The 23,118-nt window shown below is 43.6% G+C and overlaps 1 protein-coding gene across 3 annotated transcripts in view; it reads left to right on the top strand.

Annotated features, from left to right (window-relative positions):
* SVEP1 (sushi, von Willebrand factor type A, EGF and pentraxin domain containing 1) overlaps positions 1-23,118 on the top strand; it is a 538,231-nt gene that overhangs the window by 189,631 nt on the left and 325,482 nt on the right. For all 3 annotated transcript variants that reach the window (XM_030193745.1, XM_030193746.1, XM_030193744.1), the window contains exons 16-19: positions 5,692-5,925; positions 12,421-12,582; positions 14,112-14,273; positions 15,453-15,614. In XM_030193745.1, coding sequence (XP_030049605.1) covers positions 5,692-5,925; positions 12,421-12,582; positions 14,112-14,273; positions 15,453-15,614 — 720 coding nt within the window. The remainder of the gene's footprint in view (positions 1-5,691; positions 5,926-12,420; positions 12,583-14,111; positions 14,274-15,452; positions 15,615-23,118) is intronic.

The raw sequence follows: 23,118 nt of genomic DNA, 5'->3' as shown, positions 1-23,118 counted from the left end.
AAAGGAGAATTTGTTTCAAAAGCACTTTATTCATGTGAGGTCTAGAACTAAAATGAGTCTAACACTGGCAATGTTTTGCCCACACAAGGGCTGCATCAGGGGCTGAGAATAACCAAGCAGTGTGCAACAGCCATTTCACCACCTTGGTAAAAAAACAGTTCTTTCCAAGAGATGGCAGCATCACATAGCAATTTTGGTGATCTGCTCCTTTGCATCGCCAGTGTGGTTGTCTGTGACAGCTAGAGTGTTGGTCTCTACTGTGCATTAGCTGTCATGACTGCTGATTGTATGGCTGCATTTACTGCCTTCTGAAGAGGAGGCGCTAAGGGCAACCACACTACTGGCACTCAAGTAGTGCACTGCTATCACAAGTTTGTGGCTACGCTGTCACCACCCCCCCCCCCACCCCCCGTTGTCCCACTCCCTGACACCCCCTGCATGTTTGGTCCCCTGAAACCCCCCGATCTGATTCCCCCCAAGTTATAACTTCATCCCACCCCACTCCCTGAATGCATAACCCCCCACCCCCTCTCCTCCCTGATACATTTATTTATTTATTACATTTAGCAGTAGGCTCAATGTGGTTTACAGGTTCCGGAGAGGAGAGTACCAACTCCGGGAATATATACAGAGTGGAAAATAGAGTAACAGTAGGTGCAATGAAGCTGATAAGGTTTCGGAAAAGAGAATACAACTCTGGGACAAATATATAGTAGCATATAGAGAGAAGTAATCCCAACGAGGCTGATAAATCTCCGGGGATGGGACTACAGCTTCTAGTGAGCAATACAGAGTAGGATAAGGGTAGAAGTACACTTAATTATAACTGGAGTGGTAAAATTTGTACAGTTTGAAGTAATAGGATTATGTGAAAGGGGTATTGTTCATTTCTTAGATCGAAAGATATGATGCATTTTTCATGAATTAGTTCGGATCTGCTGAGTAGGCTTTCCGGAAGAGGTGAATCTTGAGGTCTTTTCGAAATTTTAGATGGGTGTTCACAGTTCTAATGTTTCTAGGTAAAGCATTCCAGAGCTGGGTGCAAATGTAGGAAAAGCTGGATGCATATGTTGATTTGTATTTTAGTCCTTTACAGTTTGGGTAATGCAGGTTTAGAAATGTTCTTGATGATTCGATGATGTTTCTAGTTGGTAAGTCGATAAGTTCGGTCATGTAGGTTGGGGCCAGACCATGGATTATTTTGTGGATCAGAGTACAAATTTTGAAGGCTATTCATTCTTTGATTGGTAGCCAGTGCAGCATTTCGTGTAGGGGTTTAGCACTTTTGAATCTTGTCTTTTCCGAAAATGAGTCTAGCTGCTGTGTTCTGCACGGTCTGGAGTTTTCTTAAGATTTGTTCTTTCCATCTTGCATATATGGCGTTACAGTAGTCAACATGTGATAGTGCCATTGTTTGAATTATGTTACGGAAAGTTTCCCTTGGGAAGAATTGTTTGATCCATTTGAGTTTCCACATTGCATGGAACATTTTCTTTATGGTGGCAGAGGCTTGACTCTCCAGGGTTAGGCTAGTGTCAATAGTAATTCCAAGTATCTTCAGTTTGTCCAATATTGGGAGAGTATGTTCCAGGGTTTTTATGGATGAAGGGAGGTTTGTTTTGTGTTGAGAAGAGAGAATAAGGCAGTGATTTTTTTCCTTGTTGAGTTTGAGTTTGAATGCCGATGCCCAGGCATCCATTAAGCTTAAACTAGTCTTTATTGTAACAGTGATTTCTGTTGGATTAGAGTTGAACGGTATGTAAATGGTGACATCATCAGCATACAGAAAAGGATTAAGATTATGCTTGTATAGGGCATGAGCAAGGGGGATCATCATCAGATTAAATAATATGAGTGACAGAGGTGAACCCTGGGGTACTCCGCAATCGGTACTCCATGATGGTGATATGTTTGAGTTTGCTTTTACTTGATAAGATCTCTTGGTTAGGAAACCCTTGATCCATTTGATTATATTCCCTCCTATGCCTATCTTGTCGAGTATTCTTAATAGTATATAGTGGTCAACCGATATATCGAATGCACTTGACAAGTCGAATTGCAAGAGAAGTATGTTTTTACCTAGTGCGATTTCCTTTTTGAACTTGGCTAGGAGAGCTACCAGGACAGTTTCTGTACTGTGGAGAGATCTGAAGCCCGACTGTGATTCTTGAAAGATTGAGAAATTGTCAATGTATTCAGTAAGTTGTTTAGCTACAATGCTTTCCATCAGTTTGGTTGTAAGTGGGATGGATGCGACAGGTCGGTAGTTGGTGATATTGTTAGTTTTCTTTTTGGTGTCTTTTGTTAATGGTGTGAGTAATATATTACCTTTGTCTTTGGGGAATATGCCATGCTGGAACAAGAAGTTGAAGTGGGAGGTAAGTTCAGTGATGAATCGAGCGGGGGGGGGGGGGGGGGGGTTCATTAGATAATTGGGGCAGGTGTCCAGTTGACAGTAGGCTGTAGAGATCTTATTGGTTGCTAGTGCTATTGTTTCTTGTTTGATCTGGGCGAAATTTGTCCAAGTTTGGTCGGTTGGGTATTCTTCTGAGCATGGGTCTAGCTCATTAAGGAAGGTTTCAAGGTTGGTATAGTCCTGTGACATATTTTTGCGTAGATCGACAATTTTGCCTTTGAAGTAATTAGCAAGATTGTCTGCTGTTGGGATTCCCGATTTTGTTGAGGACACTGGTTTTGTGTCTAGTAATTTACCCAGTAGCTTGTATAACTCTTTCATGTCTTTGTAATCAGAACCTAGTTGTTCATTATAGTAGTTCCGTTTGGATTTTTTTATTTCATATTTGTATTTTCTATGTGATTCTTTCCAAGCGTTTAGATTTTGATCATTTTTATTTTTTCTCCAGGCTCGTTCGAGTTGTCTGGTTCTAGATTTTAATTGTTTCACATTTTCGTTGAACCATGGGGTCCTGTTTGGTTTGTGAATGTTTTTTGTTTGTAAAGGAGCTAATTCATTTAGAATGGTGATACATCTCAATTCCCAATCTGCAAGATAGTTGATGGTATCAGATGGAATAGACCAATTGTTGTCGTAAATTGATTGCCAAAATGCAGTTGTGTCCACTTTACCTCGGGTTTGGTAAGATTTTTTTTCATCAGCTTTGAGATGCCCATTCTTCAGCCAATGTAGGGTCAGATTTAATTTTCAACAATTTTTATTGAGGATTTAACAAAACAAGCAGTCATCACATTTAACATATCAAAACATAGTTATCATCCATCTGAGTACGAATGAGATATTGAGTGCATCAACCATTATTTTTGATCTTTTCCGTCCAACCCTCCCTCTCATTACTTTAATGTTTTTGTTGAGATCCCCCATTGATTACACAATCTCATTCATTCCAGTGCTAACAACTATTATGATCCCAACAGTATAAGGTGATTAAACAACCTTTCTCCAACTTTACTATTTTAACCTTCAGTGTCGTAGGGTCAGATTTAATTTGAAGTGATCTGACCATGGAATTTCCATCCATTTGTGGCCAATGACTTTAATGATTTGGTCTGATGTGAATTTATGGGTTAGCAGGTCAAGTGTGTGGCCTTTTCTGTGGATGGCATTCGGCTGTGGCCATTCGAAATCCCATAGTTGGAAGAATTCCTTACAATCTTGGACACCAGTTGAGTTTTGCTCTTCTAAAAGAAGGTTTATGTCCCCAATGACTAGTATGTTTGAGTTAGATGTACAAGTGGCCGATATGAAATCCATTAGGGTTATATATGCTTTGCTCTAAATGCCTGGCGGTCTGTAGAATAGGAACGCAATTTAGATTGCCGGCTACACTTTTATGTTGCAATCTGATTGAGGCAATTTCTAGTTGAGGTGTGATTGATTCAGCAGTGGTTTCTAAAGTGAGATGGGATCTGTAGATTATGGCAATGCCTCCACCTCTTTTACCTATTCTGGTCCAGTGTGTAATGTATTCCGGAGTGCAAAGGTCCAGTACTATGGGATCTTTTTGGTCATGGATCCAGGTTTCGCTGATGAAAAGTAAATCTAAGGTTTCCGATGTGATCCAATCTTTTATCATTTCTGTTTTGTTTACTGTTGATCTGGCATTGATGTAACCTATTTGAATTGTAAGGAATGGATCTTCCGTAATGGTGAAAATGGGAACCTTTATTAGTTGTTGTTTGTATGTCGATTTGGATATATTAGAGCTTTTTTTTGTGTTGGTTGTGCAGTTTGTTTGTGGGATAATGTTTTGTTATTGTAAGTTCTGTTGCTGGTTTGGTTGAGGTTGGTGTGTCTGGTAATCCTGAATGGGCTGTGTAGTATTGGTGTGGTGTTATAATCATCGAGAGGTGTGGCTAACAGTATTTGGACCAATGTTAAGGAGTAGATTCCTAGGAGTAAGTTCATTACATTCATTCTGGCTCCTTTGTGTAATAGGGAGTGCTTTTGGTTTTGCACTTTCTCAGGGGATCCTATATGATCTGTTGCGTGTTAATAACTTCTAAGAATGAACTGGTGGGGGAGAGTGGAATGTTGTTAGGGGGTAATGTTTTTTATGAAGTGAGGTTTATCTGGACTAAGTTTGTGAAGTAAAGAAGGATTGTGCGTGTAAAAGTATGAGAATGATGAAGGACGAGGGTATATGAATTCGTGGGTGTTTATGATATGGTACCCAGTTATGCTCTGCTTCTTTTTCTCAAGGGTGTATCCAGTCGACTGGTAATTGTGCCGTTTAGTGTGTGAATGTATGAAGGGGATATGTTGGAGTGTTGATGTGGTTCGAGGACAGTCAGTCGTGGACTTTGCTCGTGGGTCCAAGGTCGTAGGCTCCAATTGCAACTTGGACAATCCTGAAAGTGTCAGACCTTCTATTTTCAGGTCTTTGCTTTCATTTCCTCTATGACCTTGGTAGAGACCTGTCCCGTAAGGAGTAAGGATCCTATCCTCTATTTGGCACTTTTTCCAAAATATAGTGGTTTCTTTGTCTGGCCTGCTTTCCGATTTGGTTGGGGAGATGTGCTACATTTGATTAGCGGCTAGGATTCTTGTATCTTTTTCTGCACCACTTCTGAGGCCTGTCCCACTATGATTTCACTTTCCTACCTTCGTTAGTATGATGGGGGCTCCTCTCCTCTTTCTATATGAAATGCAGACTCAACTTTACTGGAACATTGAAACCTAAGTAAATAAATGTATAATAAATACAATGCTACAACACTTAAACAGTAAGACCCAGAATAATCAACATTATACAGAGATCAAGCCTAATAGCAGTTACTTTCTACCTCACAAGCACAAGAAGCCATGAATGTATCTTCAAAAAAAAAAACTTAGATGGTTCTTTAGAGACCTTTTCACTGCTTCAGCCCAGAGAGTAAATGGGTAAGTGTTCACAAGTACCTAAGCAAAGTGATATCCAGTAAGGGTATCTTTAACCTGTGTGTTCAAAATCACATGCAAGGCTTGTAAATTTATATGCACAATAGTAGAATGAGAGGCAAAATGTCTAGTATCGTCCATGACTCAAAGTTTAATGCAGTGGAGTTTGCAGGGCTATTAGAATCTATTCAACTATTTGAGTTGGCTGGGTTAAAAGGTTTCATTTGATAAGTGAATTTCTCAATTATTTAGGGACAGAAACAAGTTTGTGGATCTCCATTTGTAACTTTATGGGATTTCTTTGCTGATTTTGTTTTTCTTTTGTTTTCCCTCAGCAAGTGTGCCATTACCAGATGAAAGGAATGACACACTGGAAATGGAAAATCAGCGCCGGCTTATTAAAACATTAGAGACAATTACGAACAGACTCAAAAGGACCCTTAACAAGGAGCCCATGTATTCCTTCCAGTTCGCATCTGAGCTGGTTGTCGCTGACAGTAACTCACTGGAAACTGAAAAGGCCTTCCTCTTCTGCAGACCGGGTTCAGTGCTGAAAGGTCGTATGTGTGGTAAGAGAAATATCTTGCAGCTACATTCTGCTGTTAGTACTTATTATTTATATATTGCTGTGCACCATGCTGTACAGATTCAGTAGAGCTTACAGTGTACTCAAGGCACACATACAGAAAAAATAGACTGGGAATTTTACTTCATAAGAAAATGATTAAAACTATCAAGGCTGTGATCAGGAGTGATGAAGGTTAAGATTTAAAATCAGGAACTGGATATGAATAATCCAGAGTGACAGCATGAAATCCTTCCCAACTGTATGGCACAGCAAGATGGAAAGCATGGAGTTGAGAATTAATGATAGAACAGGAGGTTACAAGTAAAACCAGCTTGTCCAGTGAATGGAGATCATGGGTTGGTGTGTAGGTGAAGATAAGAGAGAGTAAGTAATGAGCTGAAGAGTGAATATATGGTATATGTGAGTAAGAGAAGCTTGAACTTATGTGGAAGGAAACCAGTGTTGACTTTAGAAAAGGAGTTATGGGGATATGCATTTGATTCGTTAACATGCCTTAAATATTTTAGGTCATGTAAAATCAATTTAATGCATATTAACCTACAAATTAATGTGCATTCAATTGACTTTTATTAAAATGTTCTAATGTGTTAACAGTGTTTAACAATTCGTTAAATAAATGTGTGAAATAAATATATGAATATTGGCAAAAAAGTTAAATAAACCAAATATTTTTGGCCTTTTATATGGGTGTGGAAACATTGTTGAAGCCACAGATCTGAATTTTAATTAGGTTATAGTAGAGAGAGCTAGTGCACTGGACACCTTTGAGGATCAAGTTTTTAAGTGGAAGTTGAGAGTGTAGGAAAGAGTTTTGGCAGGGCTGCCAAGAGGTGGGGACAGGGGGGACAAAATTCCCGGGGCCTGGGCCTCCAGGGGGGCCCGGCGCCGCAGTCCCACCCGCCACCGGGCCCCTTCCACCCGAACCCCCGCCAGCAGAAGTGCTGTCTTCTGTTCTGACTCTGGCGTGCGCGGCGCACACAGACACTCCTCTCAGCTGATCTTCACTGTACTCTGCAGGGCTTCTGTGCGCCTGACATGCAGGATGTCAGACGCACAGAAGCCCTGCAGAGTACAGCGAAGATCAGCTGAGAGGAGCGTCTGTGTGGGCCGCGCATGCCAGAGTCAGGTCAGAAGACTGCACTTCTGCTGGCGGGGGTTCGGGTGGAAGGGGCCCGGCCCGGTGGCGGAGGCGGGTGGGACTATGGCGCCGGGCCCCCCTCGGGGGGGGGGGGGGGCGACGTCAATGACAACCTGGGGGGGGTTGGTGGCAGTGGGGGCGGCCTTGTCCCTGGCCTGGCCCAGTCTCTCAGCGGTCCTGAGTTTTGGTAATGTGTTCAGAAAGAAATAGATTTTAGTGATGCTATTAAGAATAATAATGGAGAATTCACAGTTTTTCTCATTTATTATCAGCATTAGAGTGCATTAATAATCAGTGCAATGATTCTGTGGTATGCAACAACACATAAAACTCTGCCAAAAAATTGTAAAGTGTAATACATGCACATTGAATGAAATTAAAACACAACCAATGCTTACATTTATTTCTACATAGGGTTACCATATGTCCGGATTTACCTGGACATATCCTCTTTTTGAGGACATGTCCGGGCAACCGGGCGGGTTTTGCCAATCTACCCGTTTGTCCGGATTTCTGGACAAATGGGCAAGCTGGCAGCCTGCCAGCCTGCCCATTTGTCCAGAAATCCGGACAAACAGGCAGATTGCTAGGCTCCCCTCCCCTCCCCTTACTTACTACTGCCCTGGTAGTCTAGTGACCTCTTCCGCCTTCGGGGCAGGAAAGAGCCCCCTCTTTCCTGCTCGGAGCGCTGCCCTGCATGCATCCTTCCTGTTCGTGATCTCAGCGCCAATTCAAAATGGCTGCCGAGAGTTGACGTGACCTCGCGAGACTTTAACTCTTGGTGGCCATTTTGAATCAACGCCGAGATCATGAACAGGAAGGATGCATGCAGGGCAGCGCTCCGGGCAGGAAAGAGGGGCCTCTTTCCTGCCCCGAAGAGGTCACTAGACCACCAGGGCAGTAGTAAGGTAAGGGGAGGGGGAGTGACGGGGTGTGTGACAGGGGGGAGGGGAAAATGTGACGGGGCGGAGCCAGAGTGTCAAAGGGGGTGGGACGTGAAAGGGGCGGGGCATGTGTCTTTATTTTGGGGGGACAAAATATGGTAACCCTATTTCTACATATCAGAGGAGCCCTCAGAGTTATGATTACTCTTATCTCAACCGTGGCCCTTAGATGCTCAAACATAAACAGTACTGCTTAAAGGCAGTCATTTTCTGCTTCACATAGCCATCTTCAGGTCCCCTAGTAATGACAGTGATCTGGTGCTTAACCAAAACTTTCATATGGTAAATATCTCTTAAATATTAAATTTAGTATTACACTGGATTTAGCATGCACTGAAGTGCACTGGTTGCACATAGTCAACTGTTTATTGTTGCCTGTGGAATTATGATTTAGTCAAATACAGTCATGTATTTCATGCAGCAGCGTGATAGGGGTGTGAAAGCGGCAAAAGCTCTGATGCCTCTGGTTCAACAAAGACCCTGTGTCATTTTCTTCTTTAGGAACCAGCATCTGTTTGCTTTTTTCCTTCACAGCATGTGCTGATTCAAACTACTGGTAGCGCACCCCTCTCTACCACAGTGTATTGCTAGAAATAAAAACAGCTCAAAAAGTAGGGTATAACAAATCACTCCCACAGTATCCAAAATTCCGAAATAAAGAAGTGAGCAGTGCTATACCACACTGGCCAAAAACAACTCCTAAAAATTACATGGGAAACAACCCCACAGATGAACACAAGAGAAGTATCAGAACATTGTCAGTGGAGACTCACAAACAGGTTATGGGGCCTCTTATGGGACATCCCATTGCAAGCCCAAACCTTAACTCTAATGTTCCTCAGGGGTCCTTTTACTAAGGTGCGCTGAAAAGTGGGTTTTGGGCGCGTGCCGGTCCATTTTTCAGCGCGCTTGTAAAAAAGGCTTTTTTAAAAAAAATTTCCGAAAATGGACGTGCGGCAAAATAAAAATTGGCGCACGTCCATTTTGGGTCTAAGACCTTACCGCCAGGCATTGACCTACACATCTCAAATGCCACTTGGTGTGCGTCCGATACACGCATCCGAAAATAAAAATGATTTTTTGGACGCACGAATCGGATATTCACCAAAAATGAAACTGCCACAAGAGCCATGTGGTAGCCGAGTGGTAACTCCATTTTGGTGCACGTTGGGCGCGCATAGACGCTTACGCGGCTTAGTAAAAGGGCCCCTTAATCTTTTACTCCTCAAGGTGTTCCGACACTTTCTTGCAATACTTAAAAATCTCAATGAACTGAATCTTTCTTTATTCTGCAAATAAATATTGCTCATATTAAAGCGATCTTTAAAAACAGGGAGCACTTAGCTTCAGACGAGTCTTGAAAAAAATATTCACTCCATATGCCACATTCAAATTGAAGATACACGGCTTCCCTTGGCATTTTGGTACCCTTCTGTGCTGGCTTCTGGAGTCTTCAAGCCATTATAAACATGATCACATATGTACAGTATTAGCAAAAAACGCTAAACTAATTCCAGCACAAGCCAACAAACGGTGTCTCCTGGTTCTCTCCTTTATATGGAAGGCTGCCCCTGCAATAGTACTGCAAGATTACAGCTAGGCGGTCAGAGCCACCATTTTGAGACCCAGCACCATCAGGGCAGGAGAAGAAAGGGGACCACTCCTGCCCCATCCCACTGGATACCATGGTCTGGGGAGGGAGGTGCGGAGAGAGGTGGTTTTTTTAAAACATTGTAGGCAGGGCTTCCATTTGGGGAATGGATTGAGGGGTTTTGGCCCCAGGGGGGATCTGGGATTGAGGGAAGGCATGTTACTGGTATCAGGGGGAATTGGGCAGAGGGGCTTGCTATAAAGGAAGGATGGGTGAATGTGAGGGGGAAATTGGGGAAATCAGAAAGGGGGACAGATCAGAAGTCGGGAGGGGGGGTATTCTCTGAGGATCAGAGGGGGCTGATCAGGAGGTTGACAGATTAGGCACATCAGACTGACACTTACTGCGGGTCCCTGGCTGAATATCAGTTGGGACCCACACAAGTAACAATGGCCAGCACATATCTTGTCAGACCTGGATACTCAGTATTGGTTCCTGGTTATGGCCTGGTATTGAATATCTGGGTCTAATTTAGCCAGCGACGGTTAGCATTTTAAAAAACACTGACAGCCACCAGCTGAAGATTGACCAGTATATGTTTACTTCTAGAGATCCTTTTACAATGGAGCGCTGAAAAATGGCTTGCGGTAGTGTAGATGTGGGTTTTGGGGGCGTGCTGATCCATTTTTCAGTGTGCCTGTAAAAAAGGGATTTTAAAATATTTTTGCCAAAAATGGACATGCGGCAAAATCAAAATTTACATAGCAGTAAAGACTCGCGTGGTAACCGGGCGGTAATGACCTGCGTGCGCCAAATGCCACTTGGCGCACGTCTGATATGCGTGTCCAAAAATAAAAATTATTTTTCGGCCGCACGTAACAGACGCACGCCAAAAATGAAATTACAGCAAGAGCCACACAGTAGCCGGGCGGTAACTCCAATTTGGCAAGCATTGGGTGCGCGTAGACACTTATGTGGCTTAGTAAAAGGACCCCTTAATAACTCTAGTGACTCAGGCTTGACTTTGATTCAGATATTTTTATGGCAGCTAGGCCAGTGAGGAAATATAATTTACTGATCTGTAGAAGAAAGTGATAAACCTATACAAAATTCACGTGAAACTTAGCATTTTGTTTGAGAAAGAGTGTCTTGCTAGTTACCATGTTCTTTGATGGCCAGTGAAACTTGCTTTATTCCCTTGTGATTTCATCCTTCAGGATCCTTTGTCTCCATTCAGCCTTTCCTTATAATTGTCAGTTGTGGCCTGTTCAGCAGAGCATTTTACCATGGTACCGGCCCATTGATCCTTTCCCCACCACACATGATTCAAATGATGCAGTTGTTGCCTGAACCCCCATGGTGTGTGTTTAGACCCACCCACTTATGCTATGTAAAATGCAGGTCTATAAATGTCAGTGCATAAATGTTACACTTCAGTGTGTAACTTATAGTATTCCATAAATTACGTACCTAAGTGTGGGACCCATGTATACTCTTTCCTTGCAGTTGCATGCTAAGCTTGTAGAATACCACTTAGTGCCCCAGCTGGCACTTATACGCATGAATGTTACATTCACACACACAAGTGCCAGTATTCTATAATCTTTACTTGTAAATAACACATTCAGGGACTAAGGGGCCCTTTACTAAGCCACGGCAAAACGTGGCCTGCGGCAGTGCGAGTGCATCTTTTGGGCGTGCGCTGGGCCATTTTTTGCCGCATCCTGGAAAAGGGCCTTTTTTTTAAGGGGCTGGAAAATGGACATGCGACAAAATAAAAACCAGTGTGTGTCCATTTTCAGCCTGAGACCTTACTGCCACCCATTGACTTAGCAGTAAGGTCTCACGCGCTACCCGGATGGTAGGCATGTAGCACGCACACACTGCCATTTACTTCCGGGTAAGCACCACACAGTAGAAAATAGAAAATATGTTCTACTTCGTGTTTTTGGCGTTAACAAAATTCAGAATCACTGCCCGGGACACACGGTAACTGGGCAGTAATTCCAATTTGGTGCGCGCTGGATGCGTTTTGGCTCTTAACACACCTTTGTAAAAGGGCCCCTGAGATTATAGAATTATGGGGTATGTGCATATACCTGGTCTAAGAATCTGGTACATATTCATGAATTTGGATACCCTGAAACCACATTAATTTGTGCCTTTTGCAGGCCAGATTTGCAGACCCCTAGTCCTAGTCTTAGCCTTTCTTAATTCAATGACCTAACCACTAGCAGTCCATAGCCTGTTTTCCCCTTGAAGGAAGTGATATAGGAACCTACAGGGGGCTACCACTTCATGGTAGATGAACTGTAATACTGAAAAGGAGATTAAGTCACAACACACAGATCTTTTTCAAAATCAGACCATCATAAGAAAACTGTGACAGACCTGGAAATGATATAGCCACATGCAATGTATTTTTACCTTTATAATCTTAAAAAAAAAGCCAACGTGTTCTTTATTCCTGTTTTATCTCTCTATATATTATTGTGTCCATTTTAATAATACTAACATAGTAACATAGTAAATGACAGCAGATAAAGACTAGTATGGCCCATCCAATCTGTCCAGAAAGGTGGCCAGGGTTGAACTTGCTGCACTCTATACTTTTAGTCGATCCTCTTCCCATATAGGGATCCTCTGTGCATAACCCTTTTGATTTCTGTCACAGTTTTCATTTGCCTTGAACTCATCTTGTTTGGGATGTGAACTATAAATTCCTTTTCATGTTAAAATAAAATTATTTTATAGTTATCTTCATGTTTTTCTTTTGTTTGTTTTGTTTTTGTGCTATTGCAGTGAACTGTCCCCTGGGTACCTATTATTCCTTGGAACATTTCACCTGTGAGAGCTGCTGGATTGGATCTTATCAGGATAAGGAAGGGCAGGTGGAGTGCAAGAGCTGCCCTGTGGGTGCCTACACTGAGTACCTGCATTCGAGAAGTATCTCTGAATGTAAAGGTGAGAGAGAGAGAGCTCCAGCAGAATACAGTCTCTATGCCTCAGAAAGACTAAGTTTAATTTGCAGTATTGTTTACAATATAGGTTAAGAAATTAAAAAGCATTGTGCATATTACTCTTTGGTGCCCTTTTACCAAGCTGCAGCAAACACTAAAGCATGCTTACTGTAGCAAATAAATGCCTTATTGTTGGGCATACTCTGGTATTTCATGGCAATTTTGGGATCGGCGCATGCTACCCACGTTCTAAAAAATGAAATGTATTTTTCAATGCTGGGGGGCAGAGAGTGTACGTGTTATGAGATAATCAGCGCAGCTACGTTGGCATGCACTAACCGATTGGTGTGTGCTTAGCGTGTGAGCCCTTACTGTCTACATAATGGGTGGCGGTAGGGGCTCATACGCTAATGGGAAAAGTAGCGCATGGCCATTAATAGAGAAAATAGAATAATCTGCCATTTTACCCCAGTGGTAAAAATGACCTTAGTGCGTGGGAATGACCCACGTAAGGCCACGCTAAGGCCTTTTTTTACCGCTATTTGGTAAAAGGGCCCTTTTATGAGTTAAACAACATATGATAGTGTTTTCCACAGTGAAAATGGTTATATACATTAATGTTTGCATAAATAACACCCTTGTACCCAATTACTTTATGGCAGCATTCCTGGAGCAGACTCTGTTAGACCTTGTATACTTGGGGGTGGGGGGAGGGAGTCAGTTCTATACAGGATGCCAAAAGTTATCTGCAAGTTGTTTTTTTAGACATTTTACTTACTGATTTTGATTCTGAGTGTTCCTTCTACTTTATTGTATTCTATTTGAGTTTTGTATACCAACCTTTGTTTCACAAAGGATTCACAGCGGTTAACAGACAAAGAGGCTATCAAACACTAGAGCAGTGGTTTCCAAACCTGGTCCTGGAGGCACCCAAACCAGTCAGGCTTCCAGGATATCCACAATGAATATTTATGAGATAGATTTGCATGCAGTGAAGACAGTGCATGCAAATCTCTCACATTAAATTTATTGTGGATATCCTGAAACCCTGACTGGCTGGGGTGCCTCCAGGACAAGTTTGTGAACCACTTCACTAGAGGAATTACAATGTAAATAATACATAATCCATTAAAAAAAAATAACCAAATAAGTTTTAAACCCTTCCCTTCCTAAAAGATAAGTAAGATGGGAGACCTTTCAACGACATAAATCCACACTCCTTGTATGGAGATCCTTCATTGAACAATAGTTCTAATTCAAGAACTACATACATTATTATTCTCATTCTGCTTGAATGTTATTTAATCCCTTCCTTCTGAAAGCTGTATAAAGTCTTTCATTCCTTTTTATTTTTCTGGCATACATCCCTGTGAAGTAAGGACTAAAGTGGAAAAAGCTCCCATTGACCGGTGTTTTAACCTTTCCTCATTCCCACACCAGTGCATCTTTGTTACGCTGTCTGCTAACCAGTGTTCTTGTGGATAAGTTATTCAATAAAGCTGGCTATATTGCTTCATTCTATTTGCCTTTTAGCCCAGTGTAAGCCGGGAACTTACTCCTCTAATGGCCTGGAAACCTGTGAGTCATGTGCATTTGCTAAATATCAGCCCGCCTTTGGTGCCAAGAGCTGTGTTGCCTGCCCGAAAAGCATGACAACTGTGAGAAGAGGAGCTGTGAACATAACCGATTGTGGAGGTTTGTTGAGAATAAATAGAGTGAATCTCTTCACAGAGGAAACTATTGAAATTATATGACATCCAGGGCCGTGCCGACACGGTAAGCGAGGTAAGCATGGCAGGAGGGCGCCATCCTCTGGGGGGGCGCCCCGCCGCACCATGCTTACCTCGCCCTCTTCTCCCCAGATCCTTGTCCTTTTTTTTTTTGTTTAAATTTACCTCTCCGGCGCGTGGCAGCGTAGCGTTAGTGAGGAGGTGGCGTTCCCCCGCCCCGACGTGTCAGTCTCTTCCCTTCGCTCGGTTCCGCCTTCTTCTGACGTCAGAAATGACGTCAGAAGAAGGCGGGACACTGAGCGAAGGGAAGAAGACACGTCGGGGCGGGGGAGCACCGCCTCCTTCTCACTAACGCTACGCTGCTGCGCGCCGGAGAGGTAAATTTAAACAAAAAGGAAAAGGATCTGGGGAGAAGAGGGCGGGTAGTGTAGCGATCATTTTCGGGGGGGGGGGGGTGGCGCGCCGGCGGGGCCAACTGCAGGGGGGCGCCGGCGGGGCCAACTGCAGGGGGGCGCCGGAGACCCTAGGCACGGCCCTGATGACATCACCTGTAAATCAGCATAAAGCTCAATGCTCAGCCAAGCACTGAAAACATAAAGTTATAGTAATACATATTTTCAGCATCCTATCCATTTAATTTGAAATGCATCAAAGTTTATACAGATAAATAACTTATTCATGTATTTTTGCAGTCAGACTTAAAACAGCTATCCATAGAGAAACACATTTTTGGCACAGCCCCTGGAATACACTGGCTTCTCCAACTAAACAGATAACTTTTGGCTGTATGGTGACTTATATGGTCAAAACTTATCTGCCTAGAGGGATGGAATTTCATATGGTTGGCAACCCTTTACGGACTGCAAGGCTGCTTTGAATATTGCCCTGACAGTTTTTGTTTTTTTTTTTGCTTTTTTATGACTCCAGTATTTTACTCCTATTTCTTTAAACTTCCACCCAGTCAGACCAGGGTCTGGGATCCAGCACTTTGAGCCTTCATTAACAATCATCCATATTATTTTAACCCTATTTATATGTTGTCTGTTGCCTTTAGGACAGCCACTGCAACCAGAGACAATGCTTATGACTTGATTATCTTCAGGTTCTTGCTGTTTTAAGAGTTTTTTTTTTTTTTCAATTTCAGTGCCTTGCCCAAATGGTGAATTCTCCCGCTCAGGTTTAATGCCTTGTTACCCATGTCCCAGAGACTACTACCAGCCAGACCGTGGGAAATCCTATTGCTTGTCTTGTCCATTTTATGGGACAACTACCATCGTTGGTGCCAGGTCTATTGCAGACTGTTCAAGTAAGATTGCCCATTTTTATTGCCCTTATGAAGAACTTCTTGTTTTAGTTGGGTCAGTATTCAGCCAGTGGTGGTGAGTGTTTTTTTTTCTTCTTTTTTTAAAGCTGACTGCTGCCAGCTAATTTAGACCTGGGTTTTCAGTACTAGGCCATATCTGGGCACAGGCATTGAATATCCAGGTCGGCAGTGGTATGTAGAAGTTATACGGGTATGACTGATATTCAGTGCCGTTCACGCATAGCTAACTGATTAAAGATAGGAGTGCTATTTTACTCCCTGTTTTACCCTGCCCCCCCTTCCAGATTGCCCTGGCACTGCCTAGACAGTGCTTTGCCAATCAAAGGGGTTATTCAATAGTATTGCCCAGTTAAGTGCCATTGAGTATTCCCTCCTAAGCCGTTCAGTGCAATTTAATCGGGTAGGAGCCTTTTCTGCCCAGTTTTTGGGCCCAGTGTTTTTATCCCTGCAGTATTCTACAGTACAAAGAGAAAGGAAAACAACATTCCTTCGAAAACCTAGAAAAATAGCATGACTTCATGATTGAGATTAGTAGATGCAGATATCTTTTGATAGTCTTTAGTGTAATGGTTACAGAAAAAATGCATATATGCGTACATTGGGCACATGCTAACAGACACAAAAAGGTTCTGAATTAGCACCAATTACCAAGGCTTCAACTTTGGCTGTAATGGTTGTTGCGACCTGGCCAATAATTTATTCTGATAGTACAGTACTGTAATCTTGGCACAGGAAAGCGCAAACTTTAATGGCATAATCTTGATGAGCATTCTGTATACTGATGACACAGTACTACTATAATTTAATAAAAAGGCTTAGAAGAAGTGATAGATTAAGCTTAATTAGAAATGTCTATAAAATGGGCTTTGAAACCAAGATAATGAAAAGTATGGTAACCAGCAAAATAAATACTCATGTTATAGAAATATTTGAAAGAATGAAACTAAAATAAATTTAAGAATATAAATTTCTAGGTAGTTGAATCACAAAAGCTCAAAAATGTATAGCAGTTGGGGATGCCCAAAAATCAGCTTTCGATTATGCCGATTTGGGCGACCCTGAGAAAAGGACGCCCATCTCCCAATTTGTTTCGAAAGATGGGCGCCCTTCTCTTTCGATAATAAGCTTGATAGTGGAATTAGAAAAGGTGCAGACAAAGGCGACGAAAATGAGAAAGGGGATGGGACGACTTCCCTATGAGGAAAGGCTAAAGCGGCTAGGGCTCTTCAACTTGGAGAAAAGGCGGCTGAGGGGAGATATGATAGAGGTCTATAAAATAATGAGTGGAGTGGAATGGGTAGATGTGAAGCGTCTGTTTACGCTTTCCAAAAATACTAGGACTAGGGGGCATGCGATGAAGCTACAATGTGGTAAATTTAAAACGAATCGGAGAAAATGTTTCTTCACTCAACGTGTAATTAAACTCTGGAATTCGTTGCCAGAGAATGTGGTAAAGGCGGTTAGCTTAGCGAAGTTTTAAAAAAGTTTGGACGGCTTCCTAAAGGAAAAGTCCATAGACCATTATTAAATGGACTTGGGAAAAATCCACTATTTCTGGGATAAGCAGTATAAAATGTTTTGTACTTTTTTTGGATCTTGCCAGGTATTTGTGACCTGGATTGGCTACTGTTGGAAACAGGATGCTGGGCTTGATGGACCTTTGGGCTTTCCCAGTATGACAATACTTATGTACTTATGTAGATGAATTCCAAAGACCAACTGACTTGGCAAATAGCGACCTAGTGCAGATTTTTCCAAATTTCTCCTGTCAACCCTCCCCCCCCCCCCCCCCCCCCCCCCCCCCCCGAAAAAACCCAAGACATATTTGGCTACTAGTTGGTACATTTTGAAAAATCTAAAGTTATGGCTCATACAGGAGTAGAGCCAGTCTCTGCTCTCCATTTTAAGGCCCTAAGAGGCTTTTTTACTAAAGTGCATTAGGCAGTTAAAGCATAAATTAGCACGCACTGTGACAGCATGAGCTGGTAGCATTGCCTACATGCTATTTATGGGGCTGGAACTGGGTAGGTTATTGATGGAGAATGGATGTGGTTAGCTCATAGTACTTATCACATGCTGTCACTTGTGCAGTTACTGTGGATGCATTTAATGTCCTGTGGAGGAGAAGTGTTCAGTGCATCCACATTGCAAATAATCACAATACTTGGAAAAGAACATTTTAGTGCAGTCACTGCAGAGACCATGCTGGATATGGCCCCTAAACTTTCCACACAGCCTTTGCACTTACCATGCATTATGCAGCCCTTTTACAAAGCTGTGGTAAAAAGTGGCCTGCAGTAGTGTGGGCGCATTGTTTTGGCGCACAATGGGCTACTTTTTGCTGCAGCTTGGGAAAAAGGCCATTATTAATGGGCCGGGAAACGGGCATGCACAAAAATTAAAACTAGCGCGTGCTATATTTACAGCCTGAGCCCTTACTGCCAGCTATTGTCCTAGCGGTAAGGGCTCACTTGCTGGTAACCATGCAGTACGTGCCAATGTATCTGTGCTGCTGATTACTGCCAGGAATGCCCCCTGTGGTAGAAAATAGAAAAAATATTTTCTACCATGGAATTCGGCAAGCGCCAAACTTGGAATTACCGCCGGGCACACGTGCTACCCTGGTAGTAGTGCCGATTTGGCACATGCTACCTCATGGCTTTGTAAATGGGCCCCTAAGTTTTGCTGTTAAAGAGCTGTGAGTGCAAAAACTTACCACACTTTAGTTTTTCCTGTTGACACCCATAAATGGTCAGTCACTCCTTTTCCCCATACACACACATTGAGGGGCATAATCGAACGGAAACGCCTATCTCCATGGGCGTTTATCTCCGAGAACGTGTCCATGAAGGGGCGGGCCAAACCGAATTTTTGAAAAAATGGACATTTTTGAGCTGGGCATTTGTTTTTTTTAGCGATAATGGAAACTAAAAACGCCCAGCTCAAAAACGTCCTAATCTGAGCCATTTGGTCGTGGGAGAGGCCAGGATTGGTAGTACACTGGCCCCCCTGATATGCCAGGACACCAACTGGGCACCCTAGAGGTCAGTGCGGTGGACTTCAGATAACGCTCCCACATGCATAGCTCCCTTACCACGGGTGCTGAGCACCTAACCCCCTCCCCCAAAACCCACTACCCACAAATGTACAACACTACCATAGCTCTTAGGGGTGAAGGGGGCACCTACATGTGGCTACAGTGGGTTTTGGAGGCCTCCCATTTACCAGCACAAGTGTTACAGGTGGGGGGGGGATGGGCCTGGGTCCACCTGGCTGAAGTGCACTGCGGTACCCACTAAAAGTGCTCCAGGGACCTGCATACACGCAGGCCTCTAGGACTGGTTGCTGCTATATAACATTGGCACACCAGTTGACACCTGAAGACTAATCTCTCCGAAAACGTCCTTTATTGGAATAATCGCCTTTACTCACAGTTAACTGCAGATCAGAGGTTGTGCCCCACTGGCAACGAGTCTCCCTGGTACTGAGATGAGCAGTAGGTCAGAGCTGGCAGAATGCTGTACAATGCCCTCTTTCAGCCACATTCAAGGGAAGAACTAAGTTGTCTAACGTGGCTAACACAAGAAAGAGAACTAAAACTGGCTTACAAAAATGGCCACTACCGCATGGACTACAACAGGAAACACAACAGGGCACACTCTGACCCAGTAGGCAGGGGGAAAAGCACCATGGGAGAAGAGCCTACCAACTACCAACATCGTGAGACTGTAGCACAAGCTAACACAATACCCTACACCCACCACAATGCAATGTTGATGTGACCCTGTACTGCACCCGAGAGCCACATCTGACCCAGGGAAAGGCTGTGACAGGATTGAACACATTCTGCTGTCATGGAGGTGGGTACGGCATTTGAGTCTGGCATACAGGCTGGAAAAAAGTTTTTAAAGTGGGGTTTTTTTTGGTGGGAGGGGGTTAGTGACCACTGGGGGAGTCTGGGGAGGTCATCCCCGATTCCCTCCAGTGGTCATCTGCGCAGTTGGAGCACTTTTTTGGGACTTGTTTGTGAAAAAAAAGGGTCCAAAAAAAGTGACCCAAAATCGCGGTCAAAACGCCTTTTTTTTTCGATTATCAGCTAAAGACGCCCATCTCTCCTCGGCTGATAACCATGCCCCAGTTCCGCCTTCACCACGCCTCCAACACGCCCCTGCCAACTTTATTCATTTCCGCGACGGAGTGCAGTTGGAAACGCCCAAAATCGGTTTTCGATTATACCGATTTGGGCGCCTTTGCGAGACAAACGTCTATCTCCCGATTTAGGTCGCACTATAGGCGTTTTTCTCTTTCGAAAATAAGCTGGATACCTTTCATTCACTTCCTCAAGCCCTCAATAGCATATGGCCTCCCTTATCACTGAATAGCTGCTATTCTGTTGGAGCAGAAACTATTTTTTTTTCCTCCCATGGTACACCCTTTGATATGTTATATGTGTACTTGCTTATAGCTTTTTTTTTTTTTAAATCTGTCTATGATGCCAGTATGAAAGTTAAAGAGCAGCTACTGAAAAATTGATTAAAAATCTTGGAAATAACTTGATAATTCTTTACGTACTGTGGAAAAGAAACAGCAGAAAAAACAGAAATGTATCTCGTAAGGCTTGCATACTCAAAATCTTATGTAATAAACAAGTTATTATAAATATTCTGCCTCGAGGCCATCTTTCACTGTTTTAACAGTGAGCATCATGATTACCATAGCACATTACTGCAGTTGTCTCTTTCAGTGTGACTCCTCAATAAATTAGCCTCACATCTGCCTCCTGCTTCATCTTATTCCCCCCCCCCCCCCCCCCCCCCCCCATTCATAGATGTGGCTTAGTAGTAGCACTAGGTTCAGTCCTGGAAACTAGTGCTGTCCGATTCATGATTCAAATTGATTCACCGATTTATTTTGGGCAAATCAATTTGAATCGATTTGTAAAGAGAAAAATCTGGACTTTCCCCACCTCCCTTCCGCTGACACCCAAGCCACCACTGCTGCTTCTCTAGAGCAGCAGCAGCGGTAAAAGAAGCTGCTCACTGCGGGGCTGAACTTGGCATTTGTGCAGGCTGCCAGCTCTGCCCCAGAACAGGAAGTGGTGTCCAAGGAGGCAGGACCGGCAGCCACACCAGTGGAGAGTCTGGCCCTGTAGTCATTAGCTTTGTTTGCCATCGCTGCTGCTGAAAAAGCAGCAGCAAGGATATAAAGTGGAAGGGGGAACAGAGGAGGCAGACTCCGGATTAGGGTGGAACAGAGAAGGGACAGAGGCTAGATGGAAGCGGTGGGAACTGGAGAGAAAGAGGGCAGAGGTTAGATGGAAAGGGGGCAGAGAATGAGACAGATGCTGGATTGAATGGGAGAGAAGGGGAATGCATGCTGGATGGAAGGGTGAGAGAAAGAAGGCAGACACTGGATGGAAGAGATGGAGACTGGAGAGGGCAGAGGTTGGATGGAAAGGGGGCAGAGAAGGAGAGCAGATGCTGGATGGGAGAGAAGGAGAGCAGACCCTGGATGGAAGGGGAGAGAAAGAGGGTAGACGCTGAATGGAAGGGGGAAAACACTGGATGGAAGGGGGAGGGGAGGACAAGAGAGTAGGAAGGGAGATGCTGGTCCTGGGGGATGGGGGGCAGGAGAGAAGGAGGAATAAGGGAAGAAACAACATTAGGAGGGATAGGGATGGAAAAATTAGTTAATTACCTGATAATTTTCTTTTCTTTAGTTCCAAAGGATCAGTCCAGACAAATGGGTTAGGACCACCCACCAGCAACTGGAGATAGAGAACTCTAATGAGTTGTGCCTCATAAGCTCCTGTGCTTAGCAACCAAGCCAGTATTCGATAACAAAGCAATGAAAGAGAGTGACTTCCAGAGAAAAAACTTCAGCCTCTAAATTGAAAAAGAACTTGTGCCTTAGAAATAACAGAACCAGAATAATACAAACACCCAAAATTACATAGAACCTGGCAAAAACGAAACCATCACAGAAGGGTGGGCTCTGGACTGATCCTTTGGACTGAAGGAAAGAAAATTATCAGGTAATAAACTAATTTTTCCTTCCATTACATCACAAGGATCAGTCCAGACAAATGGGATGTACAAAAGCAATCCTTAAGAGGGGAGGAACTGTGATATCCCTGCAGCAAAAACCATTGCCCTAAAGGAAACATCTGCTCGAGCAGACATATCCAAATGGTAATGCTTAACGAAGGAATGAAAAAGATGACCATATCGCTGACCAACAGATCTCTGCCAACGAAATTACCCTAGATTCTGCCAAAGAAGTTGCCAAAGACCTTGTAGAGTGAGTGTTTACGTGCATGGGAACAGATCTACCCCTCAGAATTTAAGCTGAATAAATAACATCCTTAAGCCATTGAGCCACTGTCACTTTAGAGGCCGGCAAACCCTTCTGGGATCCCGCAAATAGGACAAAAAGATGATCCAACCGCCTGATATAGTTGCAGGGAAGTGTATTCTGCAGAATAGACCTCCCTGAAAAAAGAAGGAGGAAGCACAGTCTGACTGACATGAAAAGGAGATACAGTCTTCGGCAAAAAGGACAGAACTGTCCGTATAGAAACTCCTGAGTCAGAAAAGCGGAGAAATGGATCCCTGAAAGAGAGAGCTTGAAGCTCTGAAACTTTCCTTGCCAACAAAATGGCAACTAAAAATACTGCCTTTAAAGTAAAATCTTTGATAGTTGCTGAACGAAGGGGCTCAAAGGAGGCCGACTGAAGAGCCTTAAGAACCACTTCAAGAATCCACTGCGGATAAATATTGTGCATGGGGAACGCAGATGAGTGACTCCCTTGAGGAATCGCACTATAAGAGGGTGAGCAGCCAATGAGGCATTCTGTATCTTGCATCTATGACATGCCAACGCTGCCACCTGAACCTTGAGCAAATTGAGAGCCAAGCCTTTCTCCGAGGACAAGCAGGCTGCTTGTTCTCACGATTGGGTCGTCGTCTGCGACGGCCCAGGAGACTGGCAAAATTTTGTACAGCAAAAACAAAGAACTCTCCGCCGCGCGAGCCGAACATACCACGCAGGCACGAATGGCTTGGTGGCTGTTACTTCAGTTCGTAGACTCAGTGAGCTCCAAGCCCTGGTAGTGCATGCACCTTATATCAAGTTTCATCATAACAAGAGTAGTCCTCCGCACTCACCCTAGGTTCTTGCCGAAGGTGGTGTCGGAGTTCCATCTGAACCAGTCAATTGTCTTGCTAACATTCTTTCTCCATCCTCATACCCGCCCTGCTGAAGACAAGTTGCACACCTTGGACTGTGAGAGAGCATTGGCCTTTTATGTGGAGCGGACAAAGCCCTACAGACAGTCCGCCCAGTTGTTTATTTCTTTTGATCCCAACAGGAGGGGAGTCACCATCAGAAAACGCACAATCTCTAATTGGCTAGCGGATTGCATATCCTTTACTTATGCCCAAGCTGGGTTGACTCTAGAGGGCCATGTCATGGCTCATAATGTCAG

Source organism: Microcaecilia unicolor, chromosome 2 (assembly GCF_901765095.1).
Source record: "Microcaecilia unicolor chromosome 2, aMicUni1.1, whole genome shotgun sequence".
Lineage (NCBI taxonomy): Eukaryota > Metazoa > Chordata > Amphibia > Gymnophiona > Siphonopidae > Microcaecilia > Microcaecilia unicolor.
Note: the sequence above shows the minus strand (reverse complement) of the source record. Positions and strands in the feature narration are given on the sequence as shown.